This window comes from Phycodurus eques, chromosome 9 (assembly GCF_024500275.1).
Source record: "Phycodurus eques isolate BA_2022a chromosome 9, UOR_Pequ_1.1, whole genome shotgun sequence".
NCBI classification, from domain to species: Eukaryota; Metazoa; Chordata; class Actinopteri; order Syngnathiformes; family Syngnathidae; genus Phycodurus; species Phycodurus eques.
The window spans coordinates 29,474,900-29,488,238 of NC_084533.1; the positions used below are offsets into that span (position 1 = coordinate 29,474,900).

The 13,339-nt window shown below is 47.3% G+C and overlaps 1 protein-coding gene across 7 annotated transcripts in view; it reads left to right on the top strand.

The window, feature by feature from the left end:
- The window catches only part of nfkb1 (nuclear factor of kappa light polypeptide gene enhancer in B-cells 1), a 25,201-nt gene that overhangs the window by 1,127 nt on the left and 10,735 nt on the right, over positions 1 to 13,339 (top strand). For 2 of the 7 annotated variants that reach the window (XM_061686468.1, XM_061686474.1), the window contains exons 1-11: positions 3,082 to 3,384; positions 4,439 to 4,490; positions 4,569 to 4,704; positions 6,943 to 6,983; positions 8,929 to 9,027; positions 9,640 to 9,791; positions 10,145 to 10,308; positions 12,461 to 12,619; positions 12,743 to 12,847; positions 12,923 to 13,014; positions 13,086 to 13,224. In XM_061686468.1, the coding sequence (XP_061542452.1) occupies positions 3,368 to 3,384; positions 4,439 to 4,490; positions 4,569 to 4,704; positions 6,943 to 6,983; positions 8,929 to 9,027; positions 9,640 to 9,791; positions 10,145 to 10,308; positions 12,461 to 12,619; positions 12,743 to 12,847; positions 12,923 to 13,014; positions 13,086 to 13,224 (1,156 nt within the window). In that variant the 5' untranslated portion in view covers positions 3,082 to 3,367. The other 5 variants (XM_061686472.1, XM_061686473.1, XM_061686469.1 and 2 more) reach the window with 5 other exon arrangements.

Sequence of the window (13,339 nt, forward strand, 5' to 3'; positions counted from 1 at the left end):
CTCTTGACTCGCATTAAATTCGCACGTGCGTGTAAAAACGCTCCAGCGGGGACTCAGCGTTGGCTGTCGGCTCTTGAAGCGGGTTTAGAAGGTATGGGAAATGCAAACATCAAGCTGATGCCAATATGTTGTACTTCGTGTTTCGGTGCGCTTTATAATAATGCGATGATGATGAAGGCTACAGTATACTGGCGCACGTCCGTCTGTGGCGTGGGATGCAAAAACACGACTTCGTGTCCTGACGAGCCCGTTCGGCTCTTATTCTTTGGATTCTTTTGTGACGATTGCAAAGGCTTCATATCCAGCTAACGAGATATAATCATAAGATTAGGACATTTTGTTTCTGGCCAGGCCAGCCATGACGTACGGATTAGAGACAGCAGGAAGCAGAGCAAATGAAGATGTTGCGGTTCTCTCGAGGCGGCCAAGGTTCGATATTTCGGAGAGAAAGTTCGAGAGAGCAGACTTGGATGGTTTGGACACGTCCAGAGGAGAGAGAGAGCGAGTATGTTGGTAGAAGGGTGATGAGGACGGAGCCGCCAGGCAAGAGAGCGAGAGGAAGAGCAAAGAGAAGGTTGACGGAGGTCGTGAGGGCAGTTGGCGTCCGAGAGGAGGAGGCAGGAGAGAGGCGGACATGGAAAAGGGGGCAAGCACGAAGGAAAGCCGAGAAGAACATTTCTTTCCACTAGTAGTTAAACAACCTTGGCATACTAGTAGGTCAACTACATGTTACTCCTGCACACTACTAATACTATTAGTGAAGCCCTACATGTTAACTGGCACAATTGTATATTGTTACTGGTATCATGCTGTTGTCAACCAGTGCACAGTTTTGCCTCACCAGTAACATGTCGTTGTCCTACTAGTATGCCAAAGTTGTTTGACTACTGAGGACAAAGAGTGTACTAGTACATGGACCGTAAGGATATTTTATTCAAAGTTCTTGGACGAGTATGATCTTTGTGTTAACCAGTAGGAGAACTGGCATACTTGTAGAACAAGTTTTGTGGCCGACGACTCGAGGAAGCAGCGGCTCACCTGTCTAAAACCATTTCACCAAATCCGGAAAATGACTGCCACATACATCCGCTACAAATGCAAAGAAATGCGCGGCTTCACTGTCGCCACACTATTTGTCTTCTTTTCCTGAATAAAAAGTGTATTTGACTGTTACGTTTTAATTTACACATTAAGAATAGAGTTTGACTTGCGTGTTAAGTGCACAATGCGTTGTGGGTTAATTATTCAGAGCGAAGTGCACGTCACGGCGCTAAGGGCTTACTCGGCGTAAAGAATATTTACAATGAAAAGTGACGTTAAGCAAGCGTTTAAGCGTCCGTCGCCCGTAGCTTTGCTAGTTCAACCGACAGCCGCCGGGGACAAAAACAAAAAAAGGTGGTCGCTCTTCGCATTAAAATTGGCGAGCGAGCACGCACGCGCGCACGGTTGCCTTCATGGACCCCCACAGAACTCAATCAATAATGCAGAGTTGCTACAGTCTATCTGTCTGTCTCGCTAGCTAGCAGTTGGAGAAGTGTACTTGAGCATCATGTGCTTGTTTACGTTGTTAGGTACTAACTGTATCTGGCATGTCAAGTCTGCATTAAGTCGCTCATTTCACGCGGCTTCACTCATATTTCAGTTGATGACATCATTCTGTGACCTGTTTAGCGTACATGACCAGGTCACGGGTACAGTTAAGCTAATGCTTTTTTGGGACTTGTGGATAAGTGCCACAAGTAACTAAAGTTACTCGTAATGTATCTTAGTTACTTTTGGAATCAGTAAAGTAACTACGTTACTTTTTCAAGGTAACTGCGGCAACACTGATCCGCATTGGGCACGAGTAGTGTTCTACTAGTGTGCCATATGCCAAACGGAAGCCGGAACAAAGCCGGAACACAGGACAGCTGACTTCCTGTGTATGCTACCCAAACGCTCAAAAGTCGGATTTATGACATGATTGCTCGAAGCTCAACTAAATACATGTACTGGATATCATTTATTCACGCAAATATGACATGATAGGTGTGAAGACATTGGTGGCAGCTTTTCGTTTGTTTTTTTTTTTTTTAAGTTCCGACAGGCGCTTCGAGCGGTCCCCGACGCGGAAGCGCTTCGACCTGTTTGCCGAATGCGGAAGTAGTTTGCGCGTATTCCGGATCGCCGGAAGGCTCGCGAGGACAAAGTGCACACGAGGGCTGCGAAGCGCATGTGGAATACACGCCGTGAACGGCTTTGCGTAACTTGTGACTGCACTATGATGACTCGTCAAGATGAAATGATTGTCAAGAAATGAATTTGTAAACAATAAAGGGCAACTTTAAAACTGCTGACGCCCACCTCATGTTTTCGTGGCTCTCGTGTCAGTGCTCATTGTGGAATGTGGAAGGAATACTTCGTCAGAAGTTCCTGTTTTGAATTCAATTAGGAGAAGAAGAAGAAGAACCGAGCGCAACAAAGTGGAAGTGTGGCGGCAACCGTCTTCCAGTCGAGATCTTCAATTATTGTGAAGACAAACAAAGCAGCTTGAAGGAAACGAGACAGACAGAATAAAAACGGTGACATAAAAGTACGCTTTAACACACACAAGAAGATAAGAAGAGCTTCTGTTTGGCGCAGAGTGAGGCATTTTCGCAACTGTGTGTTGCCGCAATGCATGTTTTTGCACGCGTGTGGTGAATTGGATCGTTTGTCTGAGGTATAAATAATGACACGAACAGGGAACAGGGACGTGTACTGCTTGTCGAGCTCAGAGTGAGACCTCTTCCGCCGGTGCTCATCTCTGCGGCACGTCACGGGGAATTTCCCGAAGGGAAGCAAATCAACGTTTGGTGCTGGGAATTCTTGTTTGGATTTAACTTTTCAACGAAGAACCAGTAAAGCCAGTGTGTGACGGCTGCCTGCTCCTCATTCCGAGAACTATCTTTGAGCTTCGTGTTGAGGATGATGACGACGACGACGCCGCCGCCGCCGCCGCCGCTTGTGTCCGTCAAGTCGCATCAACTGGCGAATTCCAACAAATGAAATGAATCAAGTGAGGCCGGTGAAGGAGCGGCGCCGAATGTAAAAGGTAAGAAGCCCTTTTGTGTACTTGAAAGCGTTCAAGTTGGCGAGAGCGGACGCGTTTGGTCGTCGAGTGTCCTTCGCTCGCTCACTTCCTCATTTGTCCTTCCGCGCTCAAGTCCCTCGGAAACGTCGCCGAACGCTTTGACAAGTGCGGCTCGACGGCTGTGTGATCTTTGACTCGCTCGCTCGCTCGCTCGATCGTTCGGCGCACCGAAAGCATTCACGCGCGATTTTGCGCGTGTGCAACCTCGTGAAAAGTTTGGGACGGAGCAAACGTGAAATATTGACGCCGTTTTGGATGGATTTCACTCTGTGGTGAGTCACGCTCCTTTCTGACGCGCCCGAACTTGTTGAGCGACGAAGTGTCAACACGCGGACGTCGACGGCTAGCTAGCTTGTTGTCGGACACTGTCCTCGTGCTAATTAGCATTGACTTAGCTCCTAAATGTTGCTGTCTCGAACTTGTAATTAGCACAGTATTTAACTCCTAGCTGCTTGTATTTCAAGTTAATATTACTGTATTTAATCGGTGCTTTGCTCGCATCTCAAGTCAATAGTACGAGAGTTACCTCGGTGCTTTGCTCGCATCTCAAGTCAACAGTACGAGAGTTAACTCGGTCTTTGCTTTATGTAGCTCATAAATATTCTCACCATCTTTAACGTGTACTGAGCTTGTATTTCAAGTAAATAGGACTGTATTTAACGTGTTGTTTGCTTCTATTGCCCTCCTCATTGTATTCTGTTGAACTCGTTCTTGGTATGTATTTAGCTTCTAAGTATCTTGAGTTGCATTGATCTCATACAGTGCTGTTACTAATGCAGTACCGTGTGCATGTTTCTTCCACGCAAAACTCTCTTTAGCTTGTGATGGATTCTTTATTTAGCGTGCCTTGTACTCACTGGCATTTCGCCTTTTCAGCTTGTGTTTCGTAAGCGTCTACTGTACTTCGATTTAGCTGAAACATATTCCACTTGTGCTGGAATTGTCGGCAAAGTCGCAGATAATCAAGACATTCTGACACTTTGCTTTCTGATGTCAGGACTCGATAGACGGACTAATTCATGTGACGTGGTTGTCATGAGCAATCTCATGTATTGGACTTTCGACTGGATATTTTTCTTCTGTATATTTGTATGTTCCATTTGAGTTGGGACATGAGGAGAAATAGTTTATAAAAGAAGTCAAATGGCAATAACAATGTTCCCTTGTTATCATTTGTCATTGCAGAATACAATTCATTTCGACAAACCCATTGAAGTGATTTGATTTCAATATTTTTTTGTGAGTTATAGTCAACTGTGACTTAAGACTAAATGACTGCCTCGAGTCAAGTAACTTGATAAACAATTGTCTTTTTCTCCCTTTGAGCTTTTCAGGCAGTATGGCGGGAGACGAGCACTTCCTTCCTGTCAGCAGTCAGGTTTGTGCGTGCGTTCGGGCGCGTGTGTTCCCGTCAAGTGAACGTTTCTTCAGCGTTTGTTTGCGTTTGTGCCGCCAGATCCTGGACACGCTGATCATGGACCCCTCGTGGGACTTCGCGCGATTCCCCGCGCCCCCGAGGACGGGCGATGACGTCGCTTCCTCCCGCACGGGAAGTCGTGTACAGTCGAGCCCCGTTTATTGCAGGGCCGGGGGTACGTTTCGCAGCCACCCGCGCGATAGCTGCAAAGATGCCACGTGCAAACTGTTCCTTACTAGTTTTACGCCTCTCGCACACTTTTCCCACGTGGAAACGTATTCTTAGAATAGAAAACAATAGAGTGCCTTTTATTGGCACTAGGGTTGCAACTAACAATTATTTCAATCGTCGTTTCATCTTTCAATCATTTGTTTGATTATTGATGAATCGGATTCCAAAAATTTCCATCCCTTCGTTAAGAAACGGGGCATTATTTCAAATTGACAGTGCAGAAAATGCACAAACATAACGATGATAATTAACAGATGTTCTGGTTTGGTCCATAACATCTGTCAGAAAATCAGCAAACATGTTGATCATTTTCCAAAGTAAAAAAAAAAAAAAAAAAAAAGACATTTGCAAATGTCTTAATAATAAAAAAAGCACACAGATAATCATCAATAATAACTTTATTATTATTATAATGAACGTAATTATTAATATTGACTCTTGAGAGGGGCAGCACGCTGGCCGACCGGTTGGCACATTTTCCTCACAGTTGTCAGGTTTCGGGTTCAAATCCGTCCCCGCCTGTGGGCCGTTTGCACGTTCTCCCCGTGCCTGCGTGGCTTTTCTCCGGGCATCCCGCTTTCCTCTCACATCCCCAAAACATGCGTGCTAGGTTGATGGAAGACTCTAAATTGCCCGTAGGTGTGAATGTGAGTGCCAATGGTTGTTTGTTTCTATGTGCCCTGCGACTGCCTAGCGACCGGTTCAGGGTGGACCCCGCCCCTCGCCCGGACATAGCTGGGATGGGCTCCACCCGTGTGAGGAGAAGCGGCTCAGAAAATGGATGGATGGATGTTGAGAGGCGGAAATTCCAAGGATTTTGACAATTTAAAGTTAAACAAGGTCTCGAAACGATTAATCGATTATCAAGAATTGTTAGATTAATTTGATAATCAGTTAGCGGTTAGTCCTTGCATCTCTATTATACACGTACAATGAGATTGAATGCAGCTCTTTTTCGAGTGGAGTTTATTTAAGATGTACAACAAAAGAAGAGCTGAAGAAAATATTTAAAACAAAGGACAAATGTTAATGCACAAAGCTAAAGACGATCGTAAAGAATTGTGGTTGAAGTAGTCTAGTCGTATTGCACAGTACATTGATGTTGTTCCAGGACGTGAACTATTAATAGCACAGTAGCGTTCCAAAGACAACTTCATTATATTTGAATTGATGAAATCCTCAACATGAAATGATTTTCAAGTTTAGTTTTTTCCACTTCACATGGAGGAAGTGAAATGTGAATCTCGAGCGATACTCTGCGGTGGCGGGAAAGTGAAAGAAGAGTTTGGTTTGCTCTCACTTCCTGTTGCTCGTCCCGCCCGCCAGGCTGCAGTTGTTTTGCTCGTTTGCGGTCGGCTGCTGACGGGATGCGTGCTGGATGTCAACAGCTATTCACTGATTATTGTAAAAAAAAAAAAAAAAAAAAAACTTTTTTGTCCAATTACATTTTCCTTTCATTACCGACAATAAGTGTATGCATGTTAGGTGCCTACGATTGGCTGGCGACCGGTTCAGGGTGTAGTCCGCCTCTCGCCCGAAGATAGGCTCCGGCACGCCCGCGATCCTCGTGAGGATAAGCGGTATGGAAAATGGGTGGCGGTTAGGTGTAGGTAGTATTTTTGTCCACTTGGGGTCGTCATTGTCACATTCTGCACTGCAGTCGTGGAAAGAAGGCGGGTCTAACCTTTTGAGTGCCACGGAAGTCAGCAAATGATAAACGCCGGCTAACAATAGGCTCATCTTGACTGTGTGTTGTTTATAACGCGTTTGTAAGAGCACCAATGGCTGTTTCCGTCCCCCCTCTATCCAAACAAACTCTTATGGATTATGCTTGTTTCTAACTAGCAGCAGTAGGCTAAATTCAATGAGCTAACAATGTTTTACTTCACCGTAGACGTGCAATTGTGTAACCTAAGCCATTTTCCAAACGATCCCAGACTTTGGAAATTATCCTTCTTTAACGCTATCTTTTGTTCTGGCTGACGTGAGTCTGCAGTAACCGTTCATGTGGAAAAATAATCACCGCAAAATCCCGCCATATGACAAAGAGTCCGTAATGTACTGTTAGTACAATAAAAAACCAAAATCAGGCCCTTAAAGGCGCAGATAAACGCATGAAGGTCGACCTTGTCACGAGTCTAGTTTAGTTTAGTCATGTTGCGCCTTTTTTGTTTTTTTTTAGGGGATGGCCCTTTCCTGCAAATCCTGGAGCAGCCCAAACAGGTGCGTACGCATCACACATCAGCTGGACACGTGGGTTACCATGGCAACGCGTCTCTCCCATAAGAATAAGAATGATAATGATAAGACCATTTCGGGGATATTCAAAATGAGTGTAAAAGAAACCGCAGAGATTTTTGTGTCTTTCATTTATAAAATCTGAGGGAAAAAGTATCATTTCAAATATAAACATGAAGAACCGAATCTATGCGTTTTGTCGACTACAGACCCTTTCCCAAAAATTGGAATATCGTGGAAAAGTGGATTTCTTTCCATGCCGCCATTCAAAAAGTTCAACTAATAGATTATAGATTCAGGGCCCACAATTTCAAGTATGTATTTGTTTATTTTTTACATATTTTGGGCTTGCAGCTCATAAAACCCACAAAATCAGGAATTCAAAAAAATTAGAATACTGTGAAGAAATCACCACGTACTTTCAAAAGGTTCATGTTTAATGTCTTAAGTCCTTGTTTGGGAATCCCTTTGCTTGAATCACTGCCCGGATGCGCCGTGGCATCGAGGCAGTCAGCCTGCGGCATTGCCCGGGACTTACGGAAGCCCGGATTTCCTCGATGCTTGCCGTCAGTTCTTCGTTGTTTTGGGGTTTGGTGGCCCGCATTTTCCTCTTGATAATACCCCATCGATTCTCAATGGGGTTTCGATCCGGCGAGTTGGCCGGCCAGTCGAGCGCTGCGATGGCGTGGCCGTCGAAGCGGGTTTTGGTGCTTCTGGCGCTCTGGGCAGGGGCCGGGTCCCGCCGGAAGATGAAATCTGCATCTCCGTACAGATCTTCTGGAGAAGGAATCATCAAGTCCTCTCAAACATTCTGGTAGACCTCGGATTTAAGAAAGCCTCCCCGGCCCAGTTGAGACGCTTCCTAGGTCGGCGGTTGCGGCCCATCTCCCGGACGCGTCTGAATGTGGCGGTTTTTGAAGCTGCGACTCCCGCCTCATTCCCCTCTTTCTGGATCTCTGCTAGATTTTTCAATCTTCTGAAGCCCACGGTCATCTCTTCTGCCGGTGCGTCTCCTCCTGCTGCCTTTTGTCCTTCCGTTGATATGCTCGGACGCGGCACTCCGTGACCAGCCCGTTGGTGTCTTAGTCATCCTATGACCGTCTTCTGGCCACTTGTCAAGTCTGCGGAGTGCTGCACGTACTGAGACAATTGAAGCAATTGAATGACACCTGGGCAAACCTGTGCAGGTGCTTTGAGTGTAGTAGATGATGAGTTTGCGATCGTCACTTGAACACATTTATGGCCTGCAAAATTCGGGCTGATTTCTTCACAGCATTCCAATTTTTTGAATTGCCGATTTCGCTTGAAGCCCAAATTATGTAAAAATAAACCAATACTTGAAATTGTTTCAATTGTTGGGCCCTGAATCTATAATCTATGAAAGTTGAACTTTTTGAATGGAATTTCTGAATATATAAACATTTCCGTGATATTAACATTTTTTGGAAAGGTTTTGTATACATGTATAACATACGTGTAAGTGTTCTTACATGCAAATAGGACACAACTTTCTTGTCATTACTGTGAAATTAGCAAATTAGCACACGCGAGGATGCGGTAAAGTGCACTTCAATTTGGGAATGCGAAGTTATGACCTATTCATAAGAATAATAATTTCTGCCTGTAATTAAAGTCTTTGTTCTATCGGCTGTGAATCGGTTATCGGAATTTTATTCTGCCAAATATCGGAATCTGCATCTGCCTAAAAAAAATCCATACTGGTCAGGCCCCAACAATAATAATGTGTCACTGATGTAAAGTTTAAAACAATTAGCATGCTTGAGACAATTTGAAGTGTAACGCAACAAACAAGGTGTTAAAAATATATGCAGTCCAGTGTTCCCTCGCTGGACGGCCCTAACCCGAACGCGCGCCGGATGTGTACGATGTTATGTCAACACTGCGCGTGTGTGTGTGTGTGTGTTGCCAGCGAGGCTTCCGGTTCCGTTACGGCTGCGAGGGTCCGTCCCACGGCGGCCTGCCGGGAGCGTCCAGCGAGAAGAACAAGAAGACGTATCCTGCCGTCAGGGTAAAGCTTCCTCACGCTCGCTGGAATTGCGTAAAGCCCAGGCTCGCAAGTCGTCTTCTTCCGTTGGAATGAAAGAAAATGCCATTAACCCCTTCCGGCCTCCCCACAAACAACACAAATAAGGACAGCAAGTGCTTCATGATGGTGTACTTTCTAAAAACATAACAGTAATGACAGAACAATTCAGAACAATTGTTGTCACAGCGCTTCAGTGAAATGCTGCTCCTCCCGCTGCGGCCACCTCGGCCACACGGGGGCAGTATAAGACGGACAGACGGATATACCGTTCGTCGAGGCGTCTGCCCGCATGCAGCAGCCGATCACGTTGCATCGGGGCGTGTTCATAACGCCTAACGCCTCTCTCCGTTCATCAGTTGGACACTAAAATTAGGCGTTCCACCTGGACGATAAAGAATATTTGGCTGTGGGCATTTAATGTCGTGTTGTCCGTCTACACGCTGTCGTTGCTTAAAGGGTTAAAGCTCCGCAACATAGATGCGAAGTAGCATTAGCGTTAAGATCGTGGCCCCAAAGGCTAAACTGTGGATGTCGGGTCGCTCGTATCTCATTTTGCGGCTTCTTTGTTGTATGTTTTGTGCGTGTGTTGCGTAGATCTGCAACTACCAGGGTCCGGCCCGCGTGGTGGTCCAGCTGGTGACCGCGCTGACGCCTGTGCCCCAGCTGCACGCCCACAGTCTGGTGGGCAAGCAGTGCGACAAGGGCGTCTGCATCGTCGACGTGGCCCCGAAAGACGCCGACGTCGCGTACGGGCTCGGCCGCGCCGTTGCGTGCGACGCACGCTCACACACACAGAGGCAGACACACACGTGCATCCGTAGACAGCCACACACACACACACTCACACTAAAGACGGCTCGGTAAGCAAACACACACACACGGGCGCGCATACACAAAAAAGACACAGAGGTAAACAGACACACACATACACAAACTGACAGAAACACAGACACGCACGCACACATGTAGACACAAAGAAACCCACACCAAAGAGACAGGTAGACAAACACACATTGACAGAGATACATAACACAAACCACAGAGGCGCACACACGAAAGACAGGTAGGTAGTTGAGTGTTGGTCTTTGTGTGTGCGCAGCTTCCCCAACTTGGGCATCCAGCACGTGACCAAGAAGAACGTGGCCAAGACGTTGGAGGAGCGCATGGCCGAGGCCGTCCGGATGGGCTACAACTTCGGGGCGGCCGTCCACCCGGACCTGGACCGCCCGCGGGGCGAGACCCGCGTGCCCCGGCAACTCACAGGTCCGTCCTGCGCCGCGCGCGTCTGTGCTCTTTGGCAGCCAGCGTTTTCCCGCCCCGCTGCGCAAAAGCCAGAACAAAAACGCTCCTTTATCCAAATGTGGTTTAGTATGTGTGAACCTGAATACAGTCACTGCAATATTCGCTGGGTTCAGTGAGAAAGGGAAAGGTGGGCGGAAGGAATTTCTCAGCTTTTGAGCGATTATCCAACACAGGCGGGATGTTGACTGTGTAAAAGTGAATGATCCTGCGTGTGATTGCGGGATGCCGTGTTGCAGTGTGAAAGTACAAACAGTAATATCATCAGGCAATAGATAAACCGGCCTTTGCTGGGTTCTGTGTGAAAGGCCAATTTTCTGGTACAACAGCGATGGGCATTTTCCAGCATCTCTCGAAGTTCTTTCACGCAGCGCTGAAGGCAAATTGGCGTGTCAGAGCAGCAGCGGACCAGCTAGCATTTAGCCATACTTGCTGTTCGCACGCAACCCAGCACAGTCGAACACGCAATTAGATGACATCTGTGTCAGGATCCCCAATCGATTTCACCGAGGTCAGGAACATTTCAGCTCCAAATTAAAATAAAGCATTGTAGTGCACCTCAATAAATACAACAGACAAAAATAGAAAAATAACAAAAATAATGCTGATTTATTAAAGGACTGCTTACATTTTGGCGGCACGGTGGACGACTGGTTAGAGCGTCAGCCTCACAGTTCTGAGGACCCGGGTTCAATCCCCGCCTGTGGAGTTTGCATGTTCTCCCCGTGCCTGCGTGGATTTTCTCCGGGCACTCCGGTTTCCTCCCGCATCCCAAAAACATGCATTAATTGGAGACTCTAAATTGCCCGTAGGCACGACTGTGAGTGCGAATGGTTGTTTGTTTATATGTGCCCTGCGATTGGCTGACAGCTGGCATAGGCTCCAGCATGCCCGCGACCCTAGTGAGGAGAAGCGGCTCAGAAAATGGACGGAGGGATAAGGCGCACCGTATGATTTGGCGCGGGCATGGTAAAACACACGCTACCTTAAAACATACGGTAGCATGCATGGTAGCGTATGTTTTTAAAAAGGCAGCGGGAGCAAAACTGAGTTCGGCTGTACTTTATTGAAGTATTTAACAATGTACTCAAGTTATTTCTTGATCAATCCTCTTCCACAAATCCATCAAATTCCTCATGTTCTGTATCCCAAATGTACAGCTGGGCAAGTTCTTCATCAAACACAGCGGGTTCCCTCCCGTCCTTGTCTGAGTCAGCGTCGTTGCCGGGGGGCTGTTCGGCAACGATGCCGGCTTTCGCGAAAGCTCGGACAACGGTCAAAGCGGATACCTTAGCCCTGGCATCCACTGGCGAACCGTGGGTTCGTTGATCTTGAATTCTCTGGCGGCCGCTCGATTCCCAAGTTCCTCCGCGTAACTGACAGCGTGCAGTTTAAACTGTGCCTCGTAAGCGTGCCTCTTCGTAGGTGCCGTTTTCGGGGGTCCTTAGCCAACATATACCTACTGGGGGCGTGCCTTTAGCGTCCTCTTTCACGCGCACCCTCCCCCCTTTAACGTCCGCATGCTGTCCGCCTTTCCTCTATCTAAGCGGCGTGTCGGCAGGAAACGCTCCCAGGCAGTCAAGCGGAGCGCTCATCAAAGTCACACAACAACATTTACAGATTTTGGAACTCTGTGCACACACAAGGCGCGCCGTCCGTTTTGGAGAAAATTGTGAAGACTTTTAAGTGCGCCTTATGGTCGTGAAAATACGGTACAAATGAATAGAAACAAATTTATTAAAAATAAATTCTGTTTCAAGTAAAAAGTAATTTAAAAAATTAGGCTGGCATTTTTTTCTACTTATTTCAAGTAAAAAGGAATGCAACAAAATAGGAAAAAACCTGGCATTTCTACTTCAAGTAAAAATGCGCTTGAAACAAGTCAAATTTGTTCAAAAAGAGTTTTACCTTTTAATCAGATTCGTCTGACTAGAAATACGACAAATATTCTTGGTAAGATTTTGAGTTTTTGCAGTGCACCTGTTCCCCGTTTTCACACAGCTGCCGTTACGCTTCTGCTACGACTCGGGCATGAGAACGTCGACCTGGGAAAAAAGATGGCTTTGACGGGCCGTGTGAATAAGCGTCGTGTGTGTGTGCGCGCGCGTGTTCGCAGAGCACCAGCGGGGCGTGATCAGCAGCGCGGCGTGTGCGCAGGCCAAGGAGATGGACCTGAGCGTGGTGCGCCTCATGTTCACCGCCTTCCTCCCCGACAGCGACGGCGGCTTCACCAGGAGACTCCAGCCCGTCGTGTCGCAGCCCATCTACGACAGCAGTCAGTCGCACGCATGCACGCGCGCGCTTTCCTAAGGCTCACCAGGGGCATACATTTTCCACATCATCTCTCACACACACACACACACACACACACTACAAAATCTTGTTTATTTGTGGTCAGAGGCCCCAAACGCATCCAACCTGAAGATCGTCAGGATGGATCGGACGGCCGGCTGCGTGAGCGGCGGAGAGGAAGTCTACCTCCTGTGTGACAAAGTCCAGAAAGGTCGCACAGAAAAGAAAGACCACACTGAGCTTTCCTGAGTGTTTTGTGACCAATGCGCGTGCGTGTGCGTGGCAGACGACATTCAGGTGCGCTTCTTCGAGGAAGACGACTCTGGCCCGACCTGGGAAGCCCTGGGGGATTTCTCGCCCACGGACGTGCACAGACAAGTACGAGCCGTCCTACGCCGGCGAGGGCCGTTAGCTGGCGCCCCGTAACCGTGGCGACGTGTCCTCCTCAGTTCGCCATCGTGTTCAAGACGCCCAAGTATCGAGACCAGAACCTGCAGAAGCCCACGTCGGTGTTCGTGCAGCTCAAGAGGAAGTCGGACAACGAGACCAGCGAGCCCAAACCCTTCACGTACCACCCGCAGATCATCGGTACCCTCTTGGGGAACGTTTAGATATTTGACAACCTCACTTCACACCGTCAAACAAAAACTCCAAATCTTATCAATAATTTTTGTCCTATTTCTTTATTTATTTTCATCTTTAA